Here is a 27,988-nt window from a genome sequence, read left to right as displayed (position 1 = left end):
AAAATGAGATTACAAGAAGAATCCTGTATTTAAAAAAAGGTCTTTATTTTAATCCTTCCTAGAGGAATACAGATTTGAATGAAATACATTCATTCCATAAATACATTAGCAGCAAAACCCTCCCACCAGAGTCCTCTCTTCTCCAGCCCAGAGGTTGCACCAAAGAGCAGGAGCATGTTCCATCAACCATCATTTCAAGGATGTGTCCGCTTCTTGCTAAAAGCAGGATATACATGTGAGACCAGGTGAAAGACCAGACGGATGGATGAATTAACTAAGCTGGGACCCTGAAAACACACCCATGTGGTGAACATTAAGCCTTCTATACCTTTGAAATCTGTTGGCACCCACCATGCGTAACTGATGAGATCCTTCATCAGACAACTGAGAAGGTCTGACCCTGCAAATGCACCAATGTGATTGAAATCATTTGTCATTCTGAGTTGCCAACATTTAATGGTGTATTCTTTGTAGGATAGGCCAGATACAAAGGATCATTCCCTCCTTTCCATGATCCAAGGTACCACTTTGCCACCTGAGTCCACATGTGCTTGTTGACAGGAGACAACTAAGCAGGCATTATTTGACTCACTACACTTCCAGGTCCCCTTTTTCTGGAGGCTTTACTGGAGTCAGAGAGAGACATGTCTAAACCTACAAAGATTTTAAAGAACAATAACCATGTGTCTCAACCTGGCTTCCATCAAAGCTTTTTTTGAACAGTGGCCCTGGTGTCTCTCCTTTTCTTTCATCCACCATTGCCTGTTGCCTGGCTGGTCCTTTTTTCATCTACCCTCTAGGCATCTGCTGAAATCTTGGGAAGCAAGATCTACCCTAAACTCCCAAGTAGCCAAGAGAGATTAAGGCAGGTGGTGCTTTAAACTTGTCAGCTGAAGTCAAAGTAACAAGCTTACATTGCTGTGTTCCAATCCATCTGAGATGACTTGAGTCACAACAGTCTACATAAAACACAGCTCCAGAACTACTATTAGCAATCGGGATGACTATGAGGCAGGGACCAAGTTTAGAATGCTACCACGTCATAGGGCTGGGAGGAAAATGCAACAATGAAAGAATTTAAAATAAATCTCATTTGTTTGGGCAGAGGATAGCTCTGACTCAGGTATAAATGCATCACCTAGTTCATTGTATAAATAAGGAACAGACTTCAAAAGCTAACACTTTCCTCCTCATATAGCGCTTAAAATTAGGTTCCCTGCTCTCTTTTCCCCATCTGTTCTAAAGTGTTTTCATTAGGATATTCTTCTATAAGTGCTTTATCTGCCTCCATTCAGTTTGCTTTGACTGTTGACAGGAAGAAAATCAGAAACCATTATATATAAAAATCACCAAAGTGGGTAACTGGTTGTATATGTTTTTCCCTTTTGCATTTTCCATCCAAAATAGTTGGCTTTTATTTATGTGCTGAGAGAGACTCATCTGCTGAATACACAGCATTGTTAATCCGACAGTCTTCTGTCCCCACAGAGTCTGCTAGTTCTTCCTCTTCTGAGTCATCCTCTTCTTCCTCTTCTTGTGCTGATGAACTGGAAGTGGGACCTTTGCAGGTTTTCAGGTGGCGGGTGAGATGATATTTGGTAAGATAAGCCTTTGTACATTTTTCACAGACATAATCCCGTTTTCCTTCGTGAGAATTAAGATGTTTCTTCAAGTGATTTGTTCTCAAGAACAGCTTATCACACTTGGGACACTTGATCTGGCGTTCTCTAAGAGGAACACAAGAAAAAAAACATTAGATTTGGGGTTACAAATGATAAGTAAGGCACACACTTATTTTTGACAACCTCAGGTCTTTGTCAGAGGAGCTCTATCTCTCTAGAATCAGACTTTTTTTTTTTTTTTTTTTTAAAGTAGGCTTCATGCCCAGTATGGAGCCGAATGGGAGCTTGAATACATGACCCTGAGGATCAAGACCTGAACTGAGATCAAGTCAGATGCTTAACTGACTGAGCAACCTAGGCTCCCCTCAATTCAGACTTTTTTTTATAGGACATAAAAGCATTTATCTCCTTAAACATGCGAGAGGAATTTCTCCTGCATTTGGCTTTAGGGCTATAGCTGGGCTTTTTCCCAAGCGGATAAACAAAATGAATTTCAATACTACTATACCATTTTGAAATGTCAAAAGGTAAAAAAACAAACATCTCAAAATCTTACCTATGATCTCCGTAGGACACACAGTCTCATTCAAAAATATTTTGAGTGAGGGCACCTGCATGGCAGTCAGTTAAGCATCCGACTCTTGATTTTGGCTAAGGTCATGATCTCAGGGTCATAGGACTGAACCCCATGTCTGACTCTATGCTCAGTGGGGAGTCTGTTTGAGATTTTCTCTGCCCTTCCCCACACTGCTCTTTGTCTCTCTAAAATAAATAAATCGGGATCCCTGGGTGGCGCAGCGGTTTGGCGCCTGCCTTTGGCCCAGGGCGCGATCCTGGAGACCCAGGATCGAATCCCACATCAGGCTCCCGGTGCATGGAGCCTGCTTCTCCCTCTGCCTATGTCTCTGCCTCTCTCTCTCTCTCTCTCTGTGACTATCATAAATTAAAAAAAAAAAAAAAAAAAAAAATTAAAAAAAATAAAATTAAAAAAATAAATAAATAAAATAAATAAATCTTAAAAAAATATTTTGAGTGAATAGTGCTTTTTTTAAAAGATTTTATTTATTTATTCATTCATTCATTCATTCATTCATTCATGAGACACACACAGAAAGAGAGGCAGAGACATAGGCAGAGGCAGAGGGAGAAGCAGGCTCCATGCAGGAACCCCGACGTGGCACTCGAACCTGGGTCTCCAGGATCACACCCTGGGCTGAAGGCAGACGCTTAACCGCTGAGCCACCCAGGCGTCCCTGAAGAGTGCTTTTTAATTATAAATGACTTACACATTAGGTTAAAGCCTTGATAGTCTAAAATCTCTTTACCCCATGGGAGTTTGGCAAAGAGGGTTACGATGTTTCATCCTTGTGACAAAAAGTCCAGATCCACATTTAAGAGAATTGTTTTCATTGGTGAATACCTGATAAAGCCAATTCTCAACCCCAATGGAGAGAAACAATTATACCGCTAACCTCAAAATAATTTATTTTGCATTATGCTGTGAAATGGCTATAGAAAATTCAAGTGCAAATTTAGGCATCACTTGAAAGAAGAGAAAGTCAAGGTCAAAGAAGAAAATAATGGGCAGCCCTGGTGGCTCAGCAGTTTAGTGCCACTTCCAGCCCACAGCGTGATCCTGAAGACCAGGGATCGAGTCCCATGTCAGGCTCCCTGCATGGAGCCTGCTTCTCCCTCTGCCTGTGTCTCTGTCTCTCTCTCGAATAAATAAATAAAATTTAAAAAAAAAAAAAAAGAAGAAGAAAATAACTCCATTCATTAAGCACAGGATAGATCATATCTGGAATACTACGCTCACTTCTGGGTACCAAATCTGAAATCAGGTGATAAGAGGGAAAGCTGCAGAAATTAGGGACATGAAGCCTGATGAAAAGAAGGCTTAAAGGGAACATGATAGCAATTCATAAGTATGAAACGCTATGAGTTTAAGATACATTAAACTTACATGCATCATTCTAGAGGCATGTGTAGAATGAATGGATAGAGCTTGACATAAGCTGATTCAAGCAAATTTTTTCTTCAAAACTAAATCAGTTGTGTGGTATTCTAGAAGAAACTATACAACCACTTGACAGAGATACTATAGAAACAAGTCTTTCATTTGAGGTACTCAGTAACTCCTAACCCTAGCTGGACAAGAGTCATTTGGGGAGCCTTTAAAAAATACCAAGGCCAGGGCTATACCCCTAACCAGCTAAATTAGAATCTCTGGAGGTAGGGCTCTGGCACCAATTGTTTTCCACATTTTTCAAGGGATTATTATAAGCAGTGCCATAGGTTGAATGTGTGCCACACTCCCCAACAAATTCACATGTTGCAGACCTAAACCACAACATCATGAGATTTAGAAGTGGGGCCTATGGGAAGTACTTAGATTTAGATAAAGTCATTAAGACTGACCCCCCACCCCCCCAATATGGGATAAGTGTCACAAGAAAAGGCAGACAGACCAGAACTCACCTGCTCTCTCCCCATGTAGGGACACAGAAAGAAAGTAGCTATCTGCAAGCTAGGAAGGCGGCCCTCATCAGAATCCAATCATACTAACACCCTGACCTTGGATTTCCAATCTCCAAAACGTATTTTGTTATGGCAGCTCAAGCTGACTAACATAATCAGCTGGACTAAATGATCCCAGAGAGCTCTTTCACCTCTAATGATATACAATTCTATACAGTATTTTAAAATTCGTACATCTAACTTTTAAATTTTTACACTAATAATGAAGCTACTTCATGAAGACTTTAAAAAGTCACTTTAGCAATTACAAATGTAGATCCAAACTTCTTGGATGTTTTAGTGTTTCAGATTGCATTTTTAAAAGACTGATTTATTTACTTGAGAGAAAGAGAGTAGCACACAAGAGCAGGGAGAGGGACAGAGGGAGAGGAGGAAGGAGAGAAGCAGACACCCCGCTGAGTGGGCAGCCCCAAGTAGTGCTCGCCATGACCCATGAGATCATCATCTGAGTCGAAACCAAGAGTTGGATGCTCAACCAACTGAGCCAACTAATGCATTCCTTAGGTTGCATTTGATTAAGAATCAGAAAAAAGAGCTAAAATCAAAGCGAAGTACTTAACTAAACCTTACAATAATATCAAGTTTCCATTGAACATGACTTTCTAAACACTACCCCCATAATACAAGCTAATGTCTTCTCCCTCTTCTAACATTTGCTAAATAAAAGCTCAGGACCACAAAATGTTCTTTTCTCTTTACCACTATATAACTAACACAGCCCAGACATTTAATTACACTTGGATTCATGCAATAAATTCTTCATGGATCTCCCAATGTGACCTTCTCCTTCAATCATCCTGTCCTGCTGCCAGAGTAATCTTTATAAAATGGACATCTCACCATGACATCCCCTTCCTTAAACTCCTTCAATATTTGTACAAGAGTGTGAATACACTTAACATTATTGAACAGTATATTTAAAAATTGCTAAGACAATGAGGTATCTGGGTGGCTCTTGATTTCAGCTCAGGTCATGATCTCAGGGTTGGGAGATGGAGCCCCACGTTGAGCTCTGTGCTAGGTGTGGAGCCTGCTTGAGATTCTCTCTTTGCCCTTCCCTCCACCCACCTCCCCATCTCTAAAAATAAATAAATAAAATTTAGAAATGATTAAGATGGTAAATTTTATGTTATGTGTGTTTTTTTTTTTTTTTTTTTTACCATAATTAACATACACAGCCACCAGAGTACCTGCTACATGGGGAGGGAAAATCTTTCAGGGGCTCCCCATTATTTCTAGAATGAAACTTAAGTTTCCTAGTTGGATAAAAGATTCAGGACTTCGGGATCCCTGGGTGGCGCAGCGGTTTGGCGCCTGCCTTTGGCCCAGGGCGCGATCCTGGAGACCTGGGATCGAGTCCCACGTCGGGCTCCCAGTGCATGGAGCTTGCTTCTTCCTCTGCCTATGTCTCTGCCTCTCTCTCTCTCTGTGTGTGTGACTATCATAAATAAATAAATTAATTAATTAAAAAAAGAAAAAATTCAGGACTTCACTGTCACCTCTCTCTCCATCGTTTGCACATGCACACTATGCTCTAAACTGTAAAGAACCACTTGTGCTCCACAGTCCTTATGTTTCTTTCTTTTTTTTTCTTATGTGTGTTTCTAAATATGTCTAGAATACTATTCCCACTCCTTACCCTTTTTTTGCCTCCCTGAATAATTCTAATTTATCTTCCTTAATACTTAGCTCAAAAAAAAAAAAAAAAAAAAAAAAAACTTAGCTCAGACTACCAGGAAGCTTTTCCAGGACACCCTGGCCAGGTCTGTGATGCTCTTGGCACAACCTCTCAGGATCCAATGCTCACTCTAATTGTAACATGGTATGGTAGCGCTTTACTGTTCTGCCTCTCTTATCAGACTTTGACCTCTTTAAAGACAAGATTCATATCTTTTCATTTCTATATTTTTGCCACTTGGCATAATGCTGGGCATCAAGGAGGTACTTAAAAACTATTTGTTAAACTAAATGAGATTATATGTTGGAAAAAAAATACAGAGAGAAGTGAAAAGAAGAAGAATAAAGCAAACAAATGAAATATTCCAGGATAAAACCAAAAACTTAAAGATTTCCAACCTCTGCTTTGCTCAGAATGAACACAGGAAGTGGCTACCAGGGTGCAAAGGTGGAGAAGATGATGAGTCAGCACTTGCAAGCACTCAAGTTTACCAACCTAGAAAGCACAGTGGTTGTGGGTAACTTACTGTGTGTGGATGAGCACATGCTGCTTGAGGTCCTGCCTCCGCATAAACAACTTGTCACAGTAATCACACTTGAGATTCTTCTCACCCGTATGGATAACCATGTGGGACTCTAGGTGAGCCTTCTGGGTGAAAGACTTGTCACACAAAGTACATCTGTAGTTCTTCTGACCTGCACATTAATCCAAATTGCCATACTGTGAATAAATCAATCACTAGCATTCTCAAGGTGAACAGACACATGTATGGGTATGTGGCAGAGGCAGGATTGAAACAGAACTGATAATTGGCACATCACTTTCTAGGGCTATCTATCTATCTAGAACCAGTCAGAGAAAACAAATTTATGTTCTTCAACAAAAGCCAGTGAAGCTAATAAATCTGACCTCCTTCTAGGACCACTTAACTAAATATCTATACATATTCTTTTAGTGTTTATAGCTCATGATATAAAATTAAAAAAAAAATTACTTCTAATCCTAGCAACCAACCTAATTCAATTATGTTTTTAAAAACCTCATGAATTATATCATTTGTGTATAGAGCAAAACATACTATTACAACCTACATTTATCGTTATCTCTTTTTTTAAACATACAACCTCATAAACCAGAGATGAAATAAAATCTTCCTAAGAATGCAAAAATAAGATTACTCTAAATCAGAGGTTAGCAAACCTTTTGTAAAGTGTAATCTGTATCTTAAGTTTTGTGGGCTACATAGTCTTCATTGTAACCAGTCTTAAATGCAAAAGGACAAGAAAGAATTTTACTTTCAAAGATTTGGAGAACCAATGACCCAGCCAAGAAGACTAAAATGTCATCAGTTATTTTGTAGTAAATGTATTTTAAAAATAAGTGCTAAAAGAAAGGGGTTAGCTTGCATGGAATCTGGTAAATGGAAACTCAAAAAACAAAATTTGGCAGTATTTACTGGACAATATTCACAGGAGAGAAATAGGCTCTGGCTGGTGACTCAGAATGAGCTCTCTGCAAGGCTCAGAATGTTTCTATAGCATTCCTTTTGCTTTCAGGCCAAACACATACATCAACTTCCCGATTAAGTCCATTTTCCCGGTCACCTTCAAACCATGGTGGGGGCAGCACCTGGAATGTGAAACATCGTAATAACAGGAGCTAACACTCTCTGAGGAAGTGCAATTACCGCACCAAGACTTATCTATCACCCAATGAAGTCCTGCTGACAGCCAGATGGATTCATTTTCTCACGTATTAACTCCACCTGCAAGACTAGCTAGCTGCAATTTCTTTACTACCGCAATTTCTAATTGTTGCACAATTCCATTTTGATGGTCTAATTCAACTTACCTGTATGTATCTTGAGGTGGGTCCGCAGGTTGCTGGGATCACTAAAAGCCTTGCTACAGAAATCACACTTGTGGGGCTTCATACCCATGTGACCCATAAAGTGGACATGAAGTTTGGAAGGAGAGATAAAAGCCTGGGGGCACATTGAGCACTTCCACTTCCTTTCTTTGCTGTGGCTCGGCCCATGGCTGCTGCTGTGGCCCTGGCTATGAAGATGGGTATGGATGTGGCTGGTAAGGTGAGCTTTGAACTCTGTATAGGAACTGCATTCCTTGCCACAGTTACAGAGGTGCACATCTGGATGTTCGGGAGCACCTTCAAAACAAAAATGACTCAATGTCTCCTCGTACTTAAACTGTAAAACTCGTTCTTGATATTAATAACGCTGCTTACACTTCTCCGTTCTACCAAAATTTCCATCTTGCCCACTACCTGTAAAACTAAAATGTATAGTTTAATCCTCTATTCCCCGCATCGCACACAGCATGTTGGGCACAAAGGAAGATGATGATACATCTTTCCTAAGCAAAAACCTTTTTTTTTTGTAATACAAACTCTTAAACATAGCTTGTCATCATGACACAATGCAAAGAAAAAGACTATGCAGGTTAAGTCAATTAAAGGAACGTAATTACTGTTCTTTATGAACGTAAATTACAATGGTACTGGCTCAAAAAAAGTAGCCTCAGGAACTTCAAATACCCCAAATCAAAATTTTACCACAAAAGTAACTTTCACATGAATACTGCATGATCAATAACATTCAGTTTGTGAAGAACCTCACAGATTGTAACCTTCTAACACAGGGATAATATCCTGCTTTTATTTATACAAAGGTATATGATTTACTTCAGTGAACATGTAAGTCATTACCAAAACTACTACTGGTCCTCAGGGTGTTTTTACTATGCTAGATTCAGGAGAAACAAGTCTTATAGTAACTTACCAATCTGCTGAGCATAATCCCGGCTGTAATAAAAAAGCAGTTCATTTTCAGGAGGGATATCCTGTGAGGTGCAGAAATAGATTTTTCCATCATGGGGATAAGCCACCAAATTCTGCTCTTCCCGGTTCCTAAGTTATCACATTTAATAGATGAAGTATATTAATTTTGAGGTATATACTAAACACATCCTATCCCTAGAGCAAAATTCTATATGAAAACTTAGAGAACTATTTACTTTGGGTCATTTTTTCTAATTCTCTATCGTATTAGGAGGGACTTGTATAGAAGCAGAATTCTTTTTTCTGTACATCAGCTGATTCCCCTTTACAGTCAGAAACACTAGAGAACTTATCAACAGAAGAAAACTAAATAAAATTAAGTTTTAAAAAAGCAATATGACAAAGACACAGAGATAGGTAGCTGAATAATAATTAACTTATGGCCTAATGGTTGACCAATAGCAGATATAGAGAAAAGGTACCCACTTACAAATTCAATGAAGACCCTATTACTCCCTATTGCACTGGTAGATTAAACTATTTTTAAAAAGGATAGCTTTTTCTGTTTTGATTTATAATCACCATTAGTCAACAACTACTGGAGTAAAGAAGGTAAGAAGTCTTGTTCAGACATCAGTATAATCTGGAATCTTTGGCTCTGCTCTATTTTATGCAAAGCTTCCTATTAAAAATATCCAAATCGTAACTATCTCTTCATCCAAGACTACTCTTACCTGGCTTTACGCACAAACATCATCCAATTACATTCATTTTCATCAGTTGTGATGATGCAGAATTCTAGGACACCATTGTGGTATATCTGCCAACAAAAGGCAAACGTACATGTCAAATGAACTGACAGGCAATACAAAGTGCTACTGAAGTTAGGCTGGCAACAGTTTCATTTACTCCACAGTAGGCTACAGCTTTCCTAGTCAGCGCAGAACTCCATGGTTGCCTTCTTACACATTTGTCATTTCACCCAGCCCCCATTTCCAGCAATGTAATAAAGACCACTAGAGACCAACAGTTAGTGCTCGAGGTACAAAATGACCCTGATCATAATTATTCACATTTTGGCTTGACTGGAAAAAACAAAAACAGTCTACTTGTTTTCATCACCTACCACTTGGTGATAATGAGTGACTAAAGAGACATTAAGGTCATAGAACCATCTCTTCTCATTCTTCTTCTAATGGACCTGGCATTCTTCTGTGTTTTTTGGATACCAAAACTCATGTCCCCAATGCTGGCAGCACCTTACCTTTCCAATGATCACAAGATCTACTTTCTTCTCACTTCAATTTTGCAGACATCATTTCCAATCTACTAACTACAAGTGACTCTACATAAATATGTTATACGAATAGCTATTTACATTAAAACCTTGCATTTGGGATCCCTGGATGGCGCAGCGGTTTAGCGCCTGCCTTTGGCCTAGGGCGCGATCCTGGAGACCCAGGATTGAATCCCACGTCGGGCTCCCGGTGCATGGAGCCTGCTTCTCCCTCGGCCTAGGTCTCTGCCTCTCTCCTCTCTCTCTCTCTCTCTGTGTGACTATCATAAATAAATAAAAATTTTTAAAAAATAAAAAATAAAATATAAAACCTTGCATTTTCCTGAAATTTTACCATTAGAAAACTAGAAAAATGATCCAGGGCACCTGGGTGGCTCAGTCAATTAAGTATCTGCCTTCAGCTCAGGTCATGATCCCAGGGTCTTGGGATCAAGCCCCGCATCAGGCTCCCTGCTCAACAGGGAGTCTGCTTCTCCCTCTCCCCACAGCTTGTGCTCACTGGCTCTCTCGCTCTCTCTCAAAATCAAGTAAAATCTTTAAAAAAGAAAACTAAAGAAATGATCTTAGCTTCCAATCCCAGAACTGTTTGCCAACCTAACTATTTGAGGAATGTTTTGATTACAAAATAAGACTTTCATCATATAAACAAAGTCCATGTCCTCAGCTGCCTCAAAAAATCAAAATGAGGAATCGCTGGATTATCTAACAAAAGGAAGACTAAAAGCAGTTTCTTTTCTAAGTTTAGTAGCTGGTGTTTTGCTAAATATTAGAATTTGGCTACAAAGAACAGAAAGGATATAATGTTAAATAAATGCCAGGTGAATGACACCATAGAAATTTAGCCAGTTTTGCTTTTACATCACTTTTAACTACCTCACTATAATAAAAACATCCAAAAGCCAGAGAAAAGCTTCATGAACACTGACCTTCCAGATATGGTTGACTGCCTTGTCTGTCCATTCTGCTACTTCCATGGAGTGGCTCTGTTGGCCAATTAAAGGCCCAAAGCAAGTCCGCACGGGAATGGTTTCTCCAGTCCACACTCCTATCAGTGAAAAGACATCAACTACCCAATCAATGATTAAGCATCTAACAGGATACACAAGACAGAGTGGCTTAGCTCATTTAAAGAATCTTAATATTCAGTGAACCTAAGAACTATGGCTATTCCAGCACTCCTGTGATGTAGCTACAGTCTTATGGGTTCTATCCCATAAATACAGAAAATGTAATGATCAGATTAAATGGGGCTCAGAAGAAATGCACAGAGTTAAGGAACACATGGATGGCTCAGTGGTTGAGTGTCTGCCTTCAGCTCAGGGCATGATCCCAGTCTGGGAATCGAGTCCTGCATTGGGCTCCCCAAAAGGAGCCTGCTTCTGCCTCTGCCTGTATCTCTGCCTCTCTCTGTGTCTCTCATGGGAAAAAAAAAAAAAGAAAAAAGAAAAGTGCAGAGTAAGAAGCAGTATCAGAAATCCCTAAACCCTTGGGACGCATGAATGGCTCAGTGGTTGAGTGTCTGCCTTCGGCTCAGGGCTTGATCCTGGAGTCCAGGGATCAAGTCCCGTGTTGGGCTCCCTGCATGGAGCCTGCTTCTCCCTCTGCCTATGTCTCTGCCTCTCTCTCTGGTCCCTCATGAATAAATAAAATCTTTAAAAAAAAAAAAAAAAGAAAGAAAGAAAGAAATACCTAAACCCAGTGTTACACAGAAGGAACCAAATCAAGTCCCTCCAAGTGTTATTTCAGAGTTAATACATAAAAAAGACTTACAGGATGTAACTCAATTATAAAAATATAATTACTACAGAGTAAATCAAACTTCAAGCATCTGTGCTTAAAGCATTGCTCAATATTATCTAAGCTATTTTAATGTTTTCAACTGACTCATACCCAAACTACAGCTGAAAAAATAATAAACCCAGCTTAATATCGACAAAGAAATGGCACAGTAATTCAGAAACGATTGTAAATTTAAATCTGGATAACCAAACTCTGGCAGTCTATGTTTCTTATTCCTTTTTCCTAAGGAGTATTAGACAACCCTTTTGTGACAAAGCGTTATCAGTGATGAATTCTCTGATAAAAGAAACAAGTTTCAAGGACTGTTTTGTCATAATCATTAGAGAATAATACAGCCAAGAAGAGAAGTCTTCAGACTCAGGCCAAGATTTTCTCCTTTATTCATTTTTTTTAAAGATTTTATTTATTTATTCATTAAATTTATTTATGAATAAATAAATTTATTTAATTTATTTATTTCTCAATAAATTTTCAACTTGATTTATTGCTATCACTGGTCAAATGTTCCTAGAAAGATAAATCTTGAGCTGTCAATTGACTTTTGAATCAAGCACATATGAATCCACTTTTAGAACTCTCCCCTACAAAGGAAGAAGAGAAGAGATGGGGTTTTATGCTTCCAAGATTCTTACCAACTTCTGCTCCAACCACTGACTGGCGGAGGACAAGCTGCTTTGGGAGAGAAAGCCTTGCTCTGCTCTCTATTGGAGTGTCAGGAACAAAAGTCACTGGTCCATGATCGGGGCAGTCTGAGGGATAGGCTCGGTCACAGAGAGTGCACCCTGTGGGTAGGAAATTTGAGACACAGAAATGGCATTAGTTCAAGCAGCCTAAAGTACCACCTGCTTTTTTATTTAAATGCTAATTACTAAAGTGTAACTAGTAAGAAGCAAAGTTCTAGTAAAAATACTCTGTCAAAGAATCACTTTCTTACACTAAGATACATATCCCACTCTTACATCTCTTTCCAGTAAGAGCAGATCAAATCTCACAGAACAATTTTACTGTTTCAGTCCAGAAGAGACTGATCAAAAAGTAACAGTATATTAAATTCAAGAAAAAAAAAAGTACAGTGTTCTTGGGGCACCTGGGTGGCTCAAGTGTGGTTGAATGTCTGCCTTCAGCTCAGGTCACAATCCTGGGGTCCTGGGACTGAGTCCTGCATTGGGCTCCCATGGGGAGCCTGCTTCTCCCTCTATGTTTCTGCCTCTGTCTCTCATGAATAAATAAATAAAATCTTAAAAAAAGAGTAGTGTTCTTTACATTAAGTAGATACCTAATACTTTTAGATAAGGTACCTAAAGTCCTAAGATTCCAATTCTACCAAACTATATGAGCAAATAGGAGTTGAAATGCCATCATACAAAGCCAAAACAGAGATGACAATATAGGTCAAGAGTCAGAGCTAGGGGGAATCCCTGGGTGGCTCAGCGGCTTAGCACCTGCCTTCGGCCCAGGGTGTGATCCTCAAGTCCTGGGATCGAGTCCCACATCGGGCTCCCTGCATGGAGCCTGCTTCTCCCTCTACCTGTGTCTCTACCTCTGTGTCTCTCCTGCATAAATAAAATCTAAAGAGTCAGAGCTAGGTGCATGACTGCCAACTTTTGCTTCATTATGAACAAACTGGCTGCCCAGGTTTGATGACAGATTCTTAAGACAAAAAAAAAAACAAAAAAACAAATGCTCTTAGGGACAGTAGGTAGTCATATTCTTGCAGTATTTAAGACTTTTAATTTCTTACTGTTCATATAGTCTTTTTGCATTGTCAGAAAGGGTGCTGTCTTTATATATACTGCTGTCTATGGTTACTGTAACTTTTTTTTTTTTTTAAGATTTTATTTATATCTTCATGAGAGACACAGAGACAGAGGCAGAGACACAGGCAGAGAGAGAAGCAGGCTCCACGCAGGGAGCCTGTAGTGGGACTCAATCCTGGGACTCCAGGATCACGCCCTGGGCTGAAGGCAGGTGCTAAACTGCTGAGCCACCCAGGGATCCCCTGGTTACTGTAACTTCACTTTTAGAAGCTCATGAGTATCCCTGTCCATAAATCTGCTTCATTTCTGTTAAGGAATAGCACCCATGACCCTATCAGTCAATGATTATGTTCAAACTTTCCAAATTCATCCACAAAACAGATGGAATACATCAACCTCAGAACCAAAGACATCTAAGTATCTTTTTTTCCTAATTATTGAACATTTCTCATTAAATGACATAAAATATCAGTACATTTTCATATTTAGGCAAAGCAGAAATAGTATCTTACTTCAACCATTACTTGACTAAAAATACTTTGAATATCAGATTAGAGATCCCCTATACCTAGTGAGAGCTGATTGTTCACTGCTCTTAATAAGAAACTATGCTAAATCTCCAAAGGAGATTCAGATTTCATACTGCAAAAAATGCTTTAAAGGTTTCTCGAAAATACACAAATGGCCAATTAGAACATGTAAAGGAAGAGGTTTGCCATCATTATCAATCTGATAATCCAAATCTAAAAAAAAAACAAACAAAAAAATCTAAACCACAATGAGATGCCACTTCACAGTTGGTAAGATGGATAACAGAAAAAGTGTTTAAAAGATGTGGAGAAACTGGAACGCTCACACATTGATGAGAATTGAAAATGGTGCAATCACTTCAGAAAACTCTAACATTTCCTCAAAAAGTTAAATACAGAGTAATTCCATTCCTAAATATATATCTAAGAGACTTAAACATATGTACATACAAAAACTTGTACATGAATGTTCACACAGCAGTATTCATAATAGCCAAAGGAGAAACCAAATGTTCATAAGTGAAAGGTGGATAAACAAAATGTGGTATATTCAAACAATGGAATATTATTATACAGCCATAAAGAGGAATGAAGCACTGACACCTGCTACAACACGAATGAAATATGACAACATTGTCCTAAGGGAAAGAAGCAAATCACAAAGGCCACATATCATATGTTTCCATTATATGAAGTGTCCAGGACAGGTGAATCTATAGATAGAAAGTAGATTAGTGGTTGCCTGAGGACCGTGGCAGGGAGGGAAGGGAGTTGGAAGGGCAGGAATGATGAGCAACTGCTAGTGGGGTATCTTTACAGGGTGTTAATGCTTTGAAATTAGATAGTGGTGATTGTTACACAACTTTGTCAGTATACAAAAAAACTACGAAATTGTACACTTTAAAATGTGTATGTGAATTCTATCTCATTTTTTAAAAAACACACACAGGAGGGCAGCCCTGGTGGCACAGCAGTTTAGCTCCACCTGCAGCCCGGGGTATGATCCTGGAGACCCAGGATGGAGTCCCACGTTGGGTTCCCTGCAAGGAGCCTGCTTCTCCCTCTGCCTGTGTCTCTGCCTCTCTCTCTCTGTCTCTCATGAATAAATAAATAAAATCTTTAAAACACACACACACAGGAGCAAGATTCCACATGACCACTTAAAAAAGAATCAACAGGCTTATTTAGGCCTCTCTTATCCTCTGCTGAGTTAATGAGCCTCCATTAATCATCCCTAAATTAAAATATTTTTAAATTATTGATTTCAGACTTTAAAAGTTTAACATAAAAGTTCTCCTCACTGCTTGGCTTCTGAGGCACCAGAAGCTTTGTCCTACTTTTCTGACCCTCCTGTTCAGTCTACTTTGGAAGCTCTTCCTCTACCCTCTCTTATACTCCACACTCTCACTAGGAGATAATTTTACCCCACTTCCATGGCTATGATTGACATTCTAATGCTGAGGATCCCTGAGTATTTGCAGACAGATCTCTGTGCTCCAGATTAAAATTCTCATTAGACATCTCTATTGAGGCATGGCTGGGTGGCTCAGTTGGTTAAGCATCTGCCTTGGGCTCAGGTCATGGTCACTGGCTCCCTGCTCTATGGGGAGTCTCCTCCTCCTTCCTATGCCCCTCCCCCCCTTGTGTTCTGTCAAATAAATAAAATCTTAAAAAAAAAAACTCTATTGGGTATTTTATAGACACTGAAATCAACATGTCTGAAACCAGCTCCTCAAAAAAAAAAAAAAAGAGGCCTCCTCCACCATTCATTATCCTAAGAAGTAGTACCACTCTCCACCTAGTTTCCCATGCCAGAAACCAGGGGATATCTCCTTCACCCTTCTCTCCCCCAACTTTAATTGGCAAGCTCTACTAAGTTTTTTGTAAATACTCCCCACTTTCCTCAACATCACCTCAACTCCAGGTTAGAAAATCACCTTCCACTTAAATTTTGGCATCATCTTCCTTACCTGCCTACTCGTCTCACTTTTGCAACAGAGCCCCCATCCCAAATTGCACTCGTTAAGACCACTGACTTCTCAGAAGACCCTTTGGGTTCTGGCTCCTACTTCTTTCTCATCACCTACATACTATGCTTCAGCAATTCTGAAGCATGCAAAATTTTTTTAGTCCTAGGTACTTACAGGTGCCAACTCCTGTCTGGGACACTGTTCTTCCTGATACTCAGCTACCAACATCTTTCTTGTCCTTCAAGTCTGTGCTAACTAACATATGCACTGCCTCCCCTGGTAACTCTTCTCTATTCCTTCCATGGCTTGGTTAGATGCTCCGCTTTAGGCTCTCTTAAACCTAATATTTAATCCCATCTTCCCACTTATGTTGTATTACGATAGCTTGTTTACTTGCCTATGCCTCCCATCAGACATAAGCTCTTTAAAGGCATGTGTCATCTCTCACAGACTGTTTTCTACCCTGCCTCTAGCACAGAGTAAAGCACTCGACACGTTTCCTGCATGAATGAAGCATGTAGTAACACCAACAAATGAACAGTCTTTACACTGCTTTTTGTTACCACTGCCCCATAAAAAGAATTCTTACATGTCCAACTATAGTAATTTACATGCATTCTGAGCAAAAATAAAAACTGTGTTCGTATCAACCGACATTTTTTCCATGGGGATAAGATAGTACATATCATCTAATAAATTTATCTTATATTGACAAAGCACACAGCATGACACACAGACTACCTCACTGAGCATGAAACACAGACTACCTCACTGAAGTTTACTTCTATAATAACTCTATTTCTGAAACCCAGGGAAATATCATGAATATATTGGTCTGACCTTATCTGTAAAATACAGAAGGAAATGACCCTGGTTTCCTTATTTTAGAATACTTAAGAACCAACAAAATGTCTGTATGTCATTCAGCTGGAGGAAAAGGCACATTAATAAAGCACAATACACAAAGAAAAATTCCAAAATTTACTTTCTATGCTTCCCTAACACGTGACTTTGGACTAAATCTATTAGAGATGATGACCCTTTCTACCAATATTTCCAAAAGAAAAAGGCTAAATACACTCACAAATTGTAAACAAGGTTGCCATATTTTCCTTGTTTGAATTGGAGTCTTCCATTTGCAGTGAAGGTGGTACAAAAGAAAGACTGTCTGAAGATACATCTACATGACCTGTCCCCATAGCAACCTCCTGGGTGATGGAGGAGACAGCCACAGGTTCTAGGCTTAGGCCAACTTCATGGAGGGAAACAGATTCTAGGGAGGCGAGGTTGTGTGAGGTAGAGAGTGCCACGCTTACAGAGTTGGTGCTCATGGCCACGGTGTGAATGGAGTCACTGAGGGCACTGTCAGACATCCCGTTGACCCGACTTGCAATGTGGTCCGTCTCCATGACCACAGGGAGCTCCAGGCCATTCCCATGAATGGGTATCACACCACCATGTCCTACAGTGTCTGCTGCAAGATTGCTGCTCACAGAATCAACAGACAAAGGTTCATGACTTCTGGAGCCATTTGGGATCTGGGAATGCTCGCCTGCAACACCATCCATCGTAAGTTCTTCTGCCATTCCATCTGTAGAGATTGGGCTGGTAACCCTAGAGACGTTCTCCATAGTGATTGTTGTGTCCAAGGCCACCTCGTGGCCATCACTGGGATGAAGACTTTGGGCACCATGTGTATTCACAGAGCGAGAGTCTATTGAAACAATGCCTGGCTCCAATCCAACATTTCCACTGGACTGATAGGGATCTAGAGCTGAAGCGTTATTGGCGATAGACAGTGCTGTATTACCATCAACATTTATAGAGTTAGGGTGTATATACTGAGGAGGTGGTCTGTCAGCTAAATAAGATAAAATGCCTGGGAAAGGGAAAAGATGAGATATCAGAGATTTTTTAGTACAGCATTAAATATAAGAAATTCCAAATGCTAGAAACTATTTTCCTTACAAATAACTAGATTAATCTCTTACCTACTTCTCTGGCTTAACTGATATACTTTATAAAAACAGCAACATAAATAGACGATAAAAGAATCTTCTACTTACTTATTTGGTTAAATTGATATATATACCTTATAAATAGCAACATACATATACCATAATTCAGTTTTCCCTGTGAAACTCAGACACTATAAAAGATTATCCCTGTGAAACTCAGACACTATAAAAGATTAACTATGTTCCTTTGAAGTCCATGGAAATTAAGCATTTAAATGATGCCTTTAATATATACATAGTTGGAATTCCTGAGACCCAAGATGCTGAAATTTGTTTTATAAAAATTAAAAGGTAAAATGATTTAAAAGCAGATCTTCCAGGGATGCCTACGTGGCTCAGTGGTTGAGTACCTATCTGCCTTTGGCTCGGGCATCCTGGGGTTCTGGGATCGAGTTCCACATCGGGCTCCCCACTGGGAACCTGCTTCTCCCTCTACCTATGTCTCTGCCTCTCTGTATGTCTCTCATGAATAAATAAAATCTTTGAAAAAAAGTAAAAATAAAAAAGAAATATAACTAAGTTTTAAGTTATTAAACTATCATAGCATATTACATTCCATTCAAAACAAAGTCACAATCGAATCTGCTTTATTAAAACCAAAAGAAATACTTGAATATACATGCTTGTAAGGATATGGTGAAATGGTACCTGCTGCATTGCCAGTGGGAATGAAAATTACTAAAACTTCCTTGGAAAGTATATATATTAAGAACCCAAAAGACATTCATGTGCTCTTGCACAAGAAATTCCACTGAGGATAATCTTCCCTAAATGCATTTTATAGATATTATATACAAAGACATTCCTGTAATAAGAACCTAGAAAAACCAAACTGTCCAACAATAAAGATTGATTATAAATAAACCATGGAATATCCATTCAGAAGACTATAATGCAGCATTAAAAATAATAATTATGAAAACCATGCAGCAGTTATGGAAAATAACTACAGAAAAAAATGAAGTAGGGACACCTGGGTGGCTCAGTGGTTGAGCGTCTGCTTTCAGCTCAGAGCGTGATCCTGAGGTCCTAGGATGGGGATTCCCATCAGGCTCCCCACAGGGAGCCTGCTTCTCCCTCTGCCTATGTCTCTGCCTGTCTCTCATGAATAAATAAACAAAATCTTAAAAAAAAAAAAAAAAAAGGAAAGAAAAATATAAAGTGGAAAAGGATACACAATCATATAGAAAGTATAGTCTTAATTATGAAAAATATTAAAAAACTATACACTGAGATAAAAGGAGGGAAGTACATCAAAAAGATGGACGATGGAACTATGTATGAGTGGTTCTCCTCCCTATTTGCTAAATTTTCTAAAATAAATATTTAGAACAAAAATATCAATAAACTTAACCTATAAACTTGAATTTATAATAATGACACTAACAGGATATATGGTTGATAGGAATTACAACTGCAGAATTATAAAAACTGAATCAAGGAAATACTGGAGGAAAGAAGGAGAAAAATTGCTTAAGCACCCTTAATAAATAAAACTTAGTCTAACTGTTATATTAATAATGTGTTATCTGTACATTGTAAGAGGAAAGGTACAAAAATATTTTTTCCCACCTAGATATTAATATCCAATACTGAAAAACAGAAAAAAGTGTTATTCAAGTCTTCAAGAAAGGAGGTTAAGAGGAGGCTTTCTTCTAATGTTCCAAATAACTGTACTACTTACCAGGTAGAATGGTTCTGAAGTAACTGCTCTCCAGGTGGGGGTACGGTGGTGGAGGTAGGGTGTAGTTTCTTTCGGGTAACCCGCACATCACCCCTCGATCCCCAATACCCATTGGGAGCATTAGAGACAAAGCAGAAGGCAAAGAGCTCAGGGAGGGACCCAGGTTTGGAATTGCCACTGGCAGGCCTACAAAAAAATTTTTTTTTTCTCAATTAAAAGAAAGTAAGTACTTAAAAACTCTTTCTATAATCACTAGCTAAACTCTTTGGGAGGTTTCTACATATGGGGGGGAAAATCTCACCTAGTAGCCCCTTATCTCCATAGACAGTATTGTGCAAATATCCAGAAATAGGTCTAAAGGGAGTTAAGTTAGTTTTAAAATGGTCAAGCTGATCTTCCAGTTGTCTGTATTGCTTTTAAGTATTAAAACATTACAATTAAAAAACTAGTTTAAATACAGTTTAAGAGAACAAATCATATAGAGATAAAAATAATGGGAAAAAATACCAAAGTTCACAGGAGTGGTCTCTGAGTAATGATATTACGAATTCTTTTCCTGTATTATTTGTATTTCCCATTTTACATGGTGAGAATGTTTTGCTTTTTAAAAATTCAAAGATATGCTTATACTTGGAAGGTAAATGCAAAACTGCACAAATATACTTTCATGTACTCTTTTGTGTATTTCCTATATTTCATAATTTAAAAAAGTTAAATTTTAGATATTTATCTTTGATTATACTTGCAAAGTGTCAAAGTGACTCTTACTATGCCTAAGTATAGCAATGAATACTCACAAACTTGGACAGTGCTAATTTGCATTATTTTTGCCAGTGGCAATATTTTTTAATAGGCCTTTACTCCTTAACAAGAGTGTTCACTAAAAGGAATGCCTAAGAGATAATCAAATGAGTTTACTAATAAGTTTTTTTAAATTTCTTTTGGACACCTGAAAAGAAGGTAGAGACCCTAGTGTAGATGAATTTATTCAGCTGCTGCATTTTAGTAACTAAGCAGGTAATCCCTACAGAGAACTATTTAAACAAATTAAAGATTTAAAACACCCTTAAACATTTTTTAAAAAATTTTATTAAGTAATCTCTACATTCAACATGGGACTCAAATGTACAATCTTGAAATCAAGATCACATGCTCCACAGACAGGCATCTCCATTAACTCAAATTGTGATAAAGAAAGTCCAATACAGGAGCACCTGAGTGGCTCAGTTGGTTAAGCATCTGCTTTTGGCTCAGGTCATGATCTCAGGATCCTGGGATCCAGCCTTATGTCAGGCTCTGTGCTCAGCAGGGAGCCTGCTTCTCCCTCTCCCTGTGATATCTCCCTTTCTCACAAATAAATAAATAAAACCTTAAAAAATAAAGTCCAATACATTACAATGCCATAGATCATTAAGAGTCAATAGCTTATCTCTTTTCTCTTCCAAAAGAAAAAGAAAATAAATAAAAGTTTTTTAAAGTACAGTGATGGAGGAAAATGAGAGCTTTTTCTATACTATTTCTGAGTACGGAGGCTAACAGCATTTCCACAGAGGAGATCTCTGGTACCTCCTCTTTTAATTTTAAGCCTGGTGTATTTGCAGTTGTTGCCAATTTCAGAGGTAATAAAAAATGAAGCTCAAGCGCTCTTACTTTCTGGGAACAGTTGGTAGAATAACTTTCATTCTCTTCTATTAACCCAGGGACAGAGTGCTAAAGATGTGAACCAGATGAACAGATAAACCTAGATAAAATGCCAAGTCAATTACATCTCTAGATAAAGGCCACCAACCCCACAAGAGGACTAATAAAAAAAACTGCTACTCCTATCCACTACAACTCCAGTAGTCCACAAAAACATTTCTTCCATGATGCTGCCACATGTGGAACTGTTGCTCAGACCTGCTGGGCTTCTCCTTTACACTCTTAAAGGGGCTCTGTCTCCCTTTAGGCTCCACCAAGAACTGATAATGCAATTAAGTATTGAAATTCAGTGGCTCTCCCTTACTACTCACCTGGGGCAGGGATGGCATTGTGAGTGGGTGAGGCAGCCAACCCTAGATGACTCCCTGAGACTGGCAAGGCATTGCTCACAGAGGATGAAGTCAGCTGCTCCATCCCCACTGGGCTCAGGTTCATTTCATTCATCCTAAGAAAGAGCACACATGACCCATTAGGCAAAATCTTACCTCAGTGATTCCATTTAAGTTACTGAAGAGTAACTGCCCTCCAGCCAGGGTAGCTGCAGCCTGACCCTGAGCAAGCCCAGCAGCTGGAGCTGCGAGTGGAGCGGTGGTAGCGGCTCCACTCAGGAGACCACCAGATCACCCCTTCCTGTGGCCTCACCATGGCGACCTACGGGCAGAGCTGTGCGCAGCCAATGTGTGTTCCTCCATCCTATGTTGACCTTGGCAAGGCTGCCAGAGATATTTTCAACAAAGGATTTGGTTTTGGGTTGGTGAAACTGGATGTGAAAACAAAGTCATGCAGTGGTGTGGAATTCTCAACGTCTGGTTTATCTAATACAGACACTGGTAAAGTTACTGGAACCTTGGAGACCAGATATAAATGGTGTGAGTATGGCCTGACTTTCACAGAAAAGTGGAACACCGATAACACTCTGGGAACAGAAATCGCAATTGAAGACTAGATCTGTCAAGGTTTGAAACTGACATTTGATACCATCTTTTCACCAAACACAGGAAAGAAAAATAGTAAAATCAAGCCTTCTTACAAGCGGGAGTGTATAAACCTTGGTTGTGACGTTGACTTTGATTTTGCTGGACCTGCAATCCATGGTTCAGCCGTCTTTGGTTATGGCTTGCTGGCTACCAGATGACTTTTGACAGTGCCAAATCAAAGCTGACAAGACATAACTTTGCAGTAGGCTACAGGACTGGGGACTTCCAACTACACACTAATGTCAATGACAGGATAGAATTTGGAGGATCAATTTAATCAGAAAGTATGTGAAGATCTTGATACTTCAGTAAACCTTGCTTGGACATCAGGCAAAAGTCAACAACTCTAGTTTAACTGGAGTGGGCTACACTCAGACTCTGAGGCCTGGTGTCAAGCTTACACTGTCTACCCTGGTAGATGGGAAGAGCATTAATGCTGGAGGCCACAAACTTGGGCTTGCCCTGGAGTTGGAGGCTTAATCCAGCTGAAAGAAACCTCTGGGAATGGTTATCAGAGGATTTGGCCTTAATATATTTCCAGTGTGACCAGCAGGCTTCCCCCCCTCCCTCCCCCAAGAAGGTGATCAAAACAAAGGATGATCTGAACAAGAGCTGTATTTTAAATATTTAGACAGTTACTTGTTAGCTGGTTTCTAGTTAAATTGGTTATCTAGTTACCAATACTGCAGTCCTCCAGTCACCTATACATTATTTAAATATATTTAACTGTTAAATGCGCTACCCACCAATAATGAAATAGACCTTTATGAAAACTGTGTAATTGTGTGCATGTTTGTTATGTTCCTATTAACATTGAAAATTGCCATTGAACCAGAAGGATCAGTGGAAGTTTTAAGATGAGGTTAAAAAATTTCTGTTAAATTTGGCCATCATTAGAATTACTTTTGGTATCCCCAGACATTACAGATTATGAATAAAAACAAGTATACATAATTAATGACTCCAAGTAAAAAAAAAAAAAAAAAGAAGTTATTGAAGAGCCTGAAAAGATCGGGGGAGGGAAATGGGAGCTGACTAACTACTACTTAATTTTTATTATGCTCACAGTTCTCTAAGATAGAGTTATTCTTTCTACTGATCAGGAAACTAGGATTCAAAGACATTAATTCAGTCAATGTCACAAAACAGAAAAGGACTTAACTCAGGGGTTTTGTTCCAAACCCTATGTACACTGCCTGAAGAAAAGTGCAATTCTTAGAGCATATGGCAGAGTTTGTTTCAAATCATCCAAGTTTTCTTTCACAGTATTTTATGCAAATGGTCTATTACTTCAAACCAGACCTCTGTATACAGTTTGTTTTAACCCACTCAAAATAATTTTTACTAATTCTTTTTACTAAGAGTTACAGCAATAGTGGGTCTGAATTCAATTATTAATGGTGTGAAGAAGCACCATATTTCCTTCATGGATTAGATTTTATTAAAATTCTGTATAGAGGGCAGCCCTGATGGCCTAGCAGTTTGGCGCCGCCTTCAGCCCAGCGTGTGATCCTGGAGACCCAGGATCCAGTCCCACGTCAGGCTCCCTGCGTGGAGCCTGCTTCTCCCTCTGCCTGTGTCTCTGCCTCTCTATCTGTGTCTGTCTTCAATAAATAAATAAAATATCTTAAAAATAAATAAATAAAATTCTGTATAGAAATCTTAATAGCCACCAAATAGGTTATTATGTAAGCTTTGCTACACATACTTTATAAAAATTTACTTCATATTCTCTCACCAAGTCTTCAAAATAAATGAGGAAACCAGGCTCAGAGACATGTTCTATGCCCCAAATCATAGCACAGATCATACTGCAAAACACTGCCAAAACGTTTTTCTATACATCAAATCTTTTTTTTTAAACCTAGACCATTTTTGTCAAGCCAAAAAATCTGAGAATCGCCCTTTCTATGCAATCTACGTTACATTGTCATTAATAATGTTATCAGAATAACAGTGGTTTGAACAAGACGTTATTGGAGGCTATCAAATAACTATTAGTTCCTATATCAAAATTTAGAGATGGGACACCTGGGTGGCTCAGGGGTTAAGTGTCTGCCTTCGGCTTAGGGTGTGATCCTGAAGTCCTGGGAGCGAGTCCCACTTTGGGCTCCCTGCAGGGAGCCTGCTTCTCCCTCTGCCTATGTCTCTGCCTCTCTCTCTCTGTCTCTCGTAATAAACAAAATCTTAAAAAAAAAAAAAAATTAGAGACTACCATACTATAAACATTATAATTTCAAGAGGCTAGTCAATAGGTTATCCAAAGGTCACTAAAGACCTGGTTAAGCATCTGCCTTGGGCTCAGGTCATGATGTTGGGGTCCTGGGATCAAGCTCAGGGTCCAACTCCTTGCTCAGTAGCCATCTGCATCTCCCTCTCCCTTCGTCCCTCTGCCTGCTCATGCTCATGTGTGCTTTCTCTCAAATAAATAAAATCTTTAAAAATCTTAAAAAAAAAAAAACAAAAACCTCTACTCCTTATACTGAGAATAAGTATAGGGAACAGTAATGCAAGTTCTTCTGTGTCTGTGTACATGGGAAGAGTAAAGGAGAAGAGGAATCAAATGGATTTACACATTCCCTAGCATTGAGAGCAAACCTAAATAGGTTTTTCATTTGAAAAATGGCAGTATCAGCCACCAATAAACCTGAAAATAGTAATAGCTCATACTTACTACTCCCTTACTACATGTGTTAGGCACTGACCTAAGTGATTTACATGTAATTATTTCACCTAATCCTTGTAAGTGAGGTAGGTACTATTCTTGATCCCATTTTAGAGATGAGAAAACAGAGAGGCTAAGAAACTTAACCCAAGATTACATAACAAGTGGCAAAGTTGGGACTTAAATCCAGGTCTGCCAATTTAAGAAACCTAAGCTGAATCACTATGTTGTGCACCTGAAACTAACATAACATTAAATATCAAGACCTGAAATCAATATAACGCTGTAGGACAACTACAATAAAAAAAACTTGGGCAGCCCCGGTGGCTCAGCGGTTTAGCGCCGCCTTCAGCCCGGAGCCTGATCCTGCAGACCCGGGATCGAGTCCTACATCGGGCTCCCTGCATGGAGCCTGCTTCTCCCTCTCTCTCTCTCTCTCATGAATAAATAAATAAAATCTTAAAAAAAAAAGAAAAAAAAAACTCAAGCTTTTAACTATAATTAGAAAGACAGTTACACTAATAGAACCATTTTGCCTTTTACATAGTTCCAGTAATTAGGAGCTGTATATTTATATTGTGGGTTGTGTTTAAAGTCCCACATAGACCTGTTCCTGCATTATTCTACATTCACAGGCTTTAATCTTACCCCAGGCCAGGTATCTCATAAAACTAAACTCTCAGACATTAATAAAATGAACAAAGCCAACAGTAGAGAATAGGCACTCTGAAACATCTGCTTTGGATGGAGCAATGCATTTTCAATCTTACTAAAGAGGCAAAAGACAAACGAGGTATACCTACGAAGGACAGCACATTAACAGCAGTATTTACGCTATAAAAGAATGAAAAAATCCTTATAGCCTAAAGAGACAACAGCTAACTTAATCTTGCAAGTTTCTACACATGGGCTGGTTAAAAACAGACTTTTCCTGTAACTTTTTATGGCTCCAAATGTAACTAGAACTCTACAACCACTAGAGCAGTAATGACCCACAACAAATGGGTTACAATAATTTTCTTAAAGTACACCTAAAAATCTAGCTTCAAATCTCATTATAAAAATTCCTGAGTATTAATCTGTGTACCTAATCTCCACATAAAAATCAAAATGGTGTTTCTAGGTTGACTCCTAGGCCTTCTCAAACCAGTTCAAACCAGAGTTTAATGTGAGAGGCTCAGCAGATTTCTGCTTTGTAGTGAGTCACTAAAATGTGATGACCTCAGCAGCCATAAACCAAAGGTAACTAGAATCTCAGAGAGAGAAAGCAGATGAAGGGAATTTACAATATGATCCTCATGAGACACTCTCATTCTAAAGTGCGATTCTGTTCTACCTACCTTTCTCATATGGGTTTCTGGGAAGCAATCTTGGAAGGAGGGCCAAAATCAAGACACCAACCTACCTCTCTCTTCTTCCCTCCTCATTCCTGGTAAAACCACTTCCTTCACACTTCTACACTTTCTGTGTGTGTTTCTAACTAACCTACGAATAAATCATTTGCCAGTTGCTGATCTTAATGACTTTCTTGAGTCTTCTAACTTCTTTCCAGAATGGCATATTAGGGGGCGCTTGGGTGGCTCAGTGGTTGAGCATCTGCCTTTGGCTCAGGTCATAATCCCGGGGTCCTGGGAGTGAGTCCTGCATCAGGCTCCCCACAGGAGGCCTGCTTCTCCCTCTGCTTATGTCTCTGCCTCTGGGTCTCTCATGAAAAAAAAAAAAAAAAAAAAAGGCATATTAGAAGCTAACTGAAACGCAGCCACTTTGCAAAATGCAATGGACAGTTTCAGCAACTTCAATGAATTTACCTTCCTCATCCTAAACATAGAGCCTATGAAAGGGCCCCAAAGAACAGCCAAGTGTAACTATCTGGCATATTTCTGCACTGGCATGGTTATCATTAAGTACTTGAAACATCATGAAATCTGCAAAACTAATAATTTCTACCTGCAAAACTAACAACTTAATTTCTGCACATTACCATCCGAGCCATAGGGCAACCAGCAAAATTCAAGGTGGAAGCATGGTGCTAAGCTAAAAATACACCCTGGAATCCAGATCAAAATACTAAACGTTCAAATAACTCAAAGGCATAGGGAAAAACATGTCAATGAGCCAACAATCAACGTGTGGCTATATGGATTTGGCTATTCACATTTGGAGTAAATTTGGCTGAATGAGAGTATATTCAATCCAACTCTGGTGTCTGGATTTCTTGGTCCCTTTGGGGCTTAAACCCATTTGCAAATCGCACCTGCGCTGCAACTTCCCCCTTGGCACCAAGGAAAGGCACTCTGAACTCTCGCTTGCTAAACGTTTTCCAAAGATGTCACGGGCGCGGAGCCCAAGTACTCACCTGTGATGCATCTGCTTGGGGCCAAGCGTCAGAGAAAGGAACACACGGGTGGCGGGGAACCGGCATCAGGGTCTGCGTTCCAGGGTCACGTGCTACCGCATCTTGCTCACAACCGCTGCACAGGCGCGGCCGCTCGGCCCCGCGGCCGCCCGGGGCCGCCCAACTTGTCCCTGGGGCCAGCGGCCGCGCACCCCGCCGCGAGATGGGGCATGCCGGGGGGCACCCGGGGCTCTTCCTCCAGAAGCTTCGGGAGGGACCTGCCCAACCTGGGGGGAAGGCCAAGGGCGGTCACCTAAACAGGGGAGGATGCAGTCCCCGTCCCCGGGCCGGGCCCCCGAGAGCCCGGGCGCAGCGAACGCCGCCTCCCGGGCCGGCCGGCTGACTCGCCCGCCCGCCGGCGTGGGGTCCGCAGGCCCCGCCGCCCTCGCCCCGCCCCGCCCCGGCCGGGCCCGAGCGCAGCCCACCTGCCGGCCGCGCGGGGGGCGCGCGCGCCTGCCCCACCGCTTTGTTCCTCATCCGGGCAGAGCTCGCCTCGGGCCCTCCCCGCCCGCTCACCCCCGCGCCCCGGGGGCCGCTGGCCTAAGGTTCCCCGCCCGGCC

At 40.0% G+C, this 27,988-nt stretch overlaps 1 protein-coding gene and 1 pseudogene across 3 annotated transcripts; one reads left to right on the top strand and one right to left on the bottom strand.

Moving 5' to 3' along the window:
- Nucleotides 1–21: 21 nt before the first annotated feature.
- Nucleotides 22–27,988, bottom strand: PRDM4 (PR/SET domain 4). 3 transcript variants are annotated; one of them, XM_077914746.1, is made up of 12 exons: nt 27,854–27,986; nt 27,390–27,655; nt 21,703–21,836; nt 19,691–19,876; nt 17,073–17,867; nt 12,364–12,513; nt 10,858–10,976; nt 9,369–9,454; nt 8,636–8,763; nt 7,690–8,004; nt 6,365–6,533; nt 22–1,727 (listed from the first exon to the last, which is right to left on the bottom strand). In XM_077914746.1, exons 2-12 carry the CDS (start codon nt 27,398–27,400, stop codon nt 1,415–1,417), a joined length of 2,406 nt encoding a protein of 801 aa, XP_077770872.1. In that variant the 5' UTR covers nt 27,401–27,655; nt 27,854–27,986; the 3' UTR covers nt 22–1,414. The 3 variants fall into 3 exon arrangements, 2 of the variants coding, with proteins under 2 accessions (XP_077770872.1, XP_077770873.1); XR_013389176.1 differs by lacking the exon at nt 22–1,727 and adding an exon at nt 7,295–7,467 and having other exon boundaries at nt 6,393–6,533; nt 27,854–27,988; XM_077914747.1 differs by lacking the exon at nt 7,690–8,004 and having other exon boundaries at nt 27,854–27,987.
- Nucleotides 21,492–23,322, top strand: LOC144323834 (non-selective voltage-gated ion channel VDAC2 pseudogene; annotated as a pseudogene).

Source organism: Canis aureus, chromosome 11 (genome assembly GCF_053574225.1).
Source record: "Canis aureus isolate CA01 chromosome 11, VMU_Caureus_v.1.0, whole genome shotgun sequence".
In the NCBI taxonomy this organism is placed as follows: Eukaryota; Metazoa; Chordata; class Mammalia; order Carnivora; family Canidae; genus Canis; species Canis aureus.
The sequence above is the reverse complement of the archived record's forward strand: the minus strand, read 5'-3'. Positions and strand labels throughout refer to the sequence as shown.

Coding starts and splice junctions, on each gene's coding strand:
- PRDM4 (XM_077914746.1), bottom strand. Junction 12,514..17,072: donor GGCAACCTTGTTTACAATTT/GTGAGTGTATTT, acceptor TCCTACCCACAG/GGTGCACTCTCTGTGACCGA. Junction 8,764..9,368: donor ATGTTTGTGCGTAAAGCCAG/GTAAGAGTAGTC, acceptor GTGATAACTTAG/GAACCGGGAAGAGCAGAATT.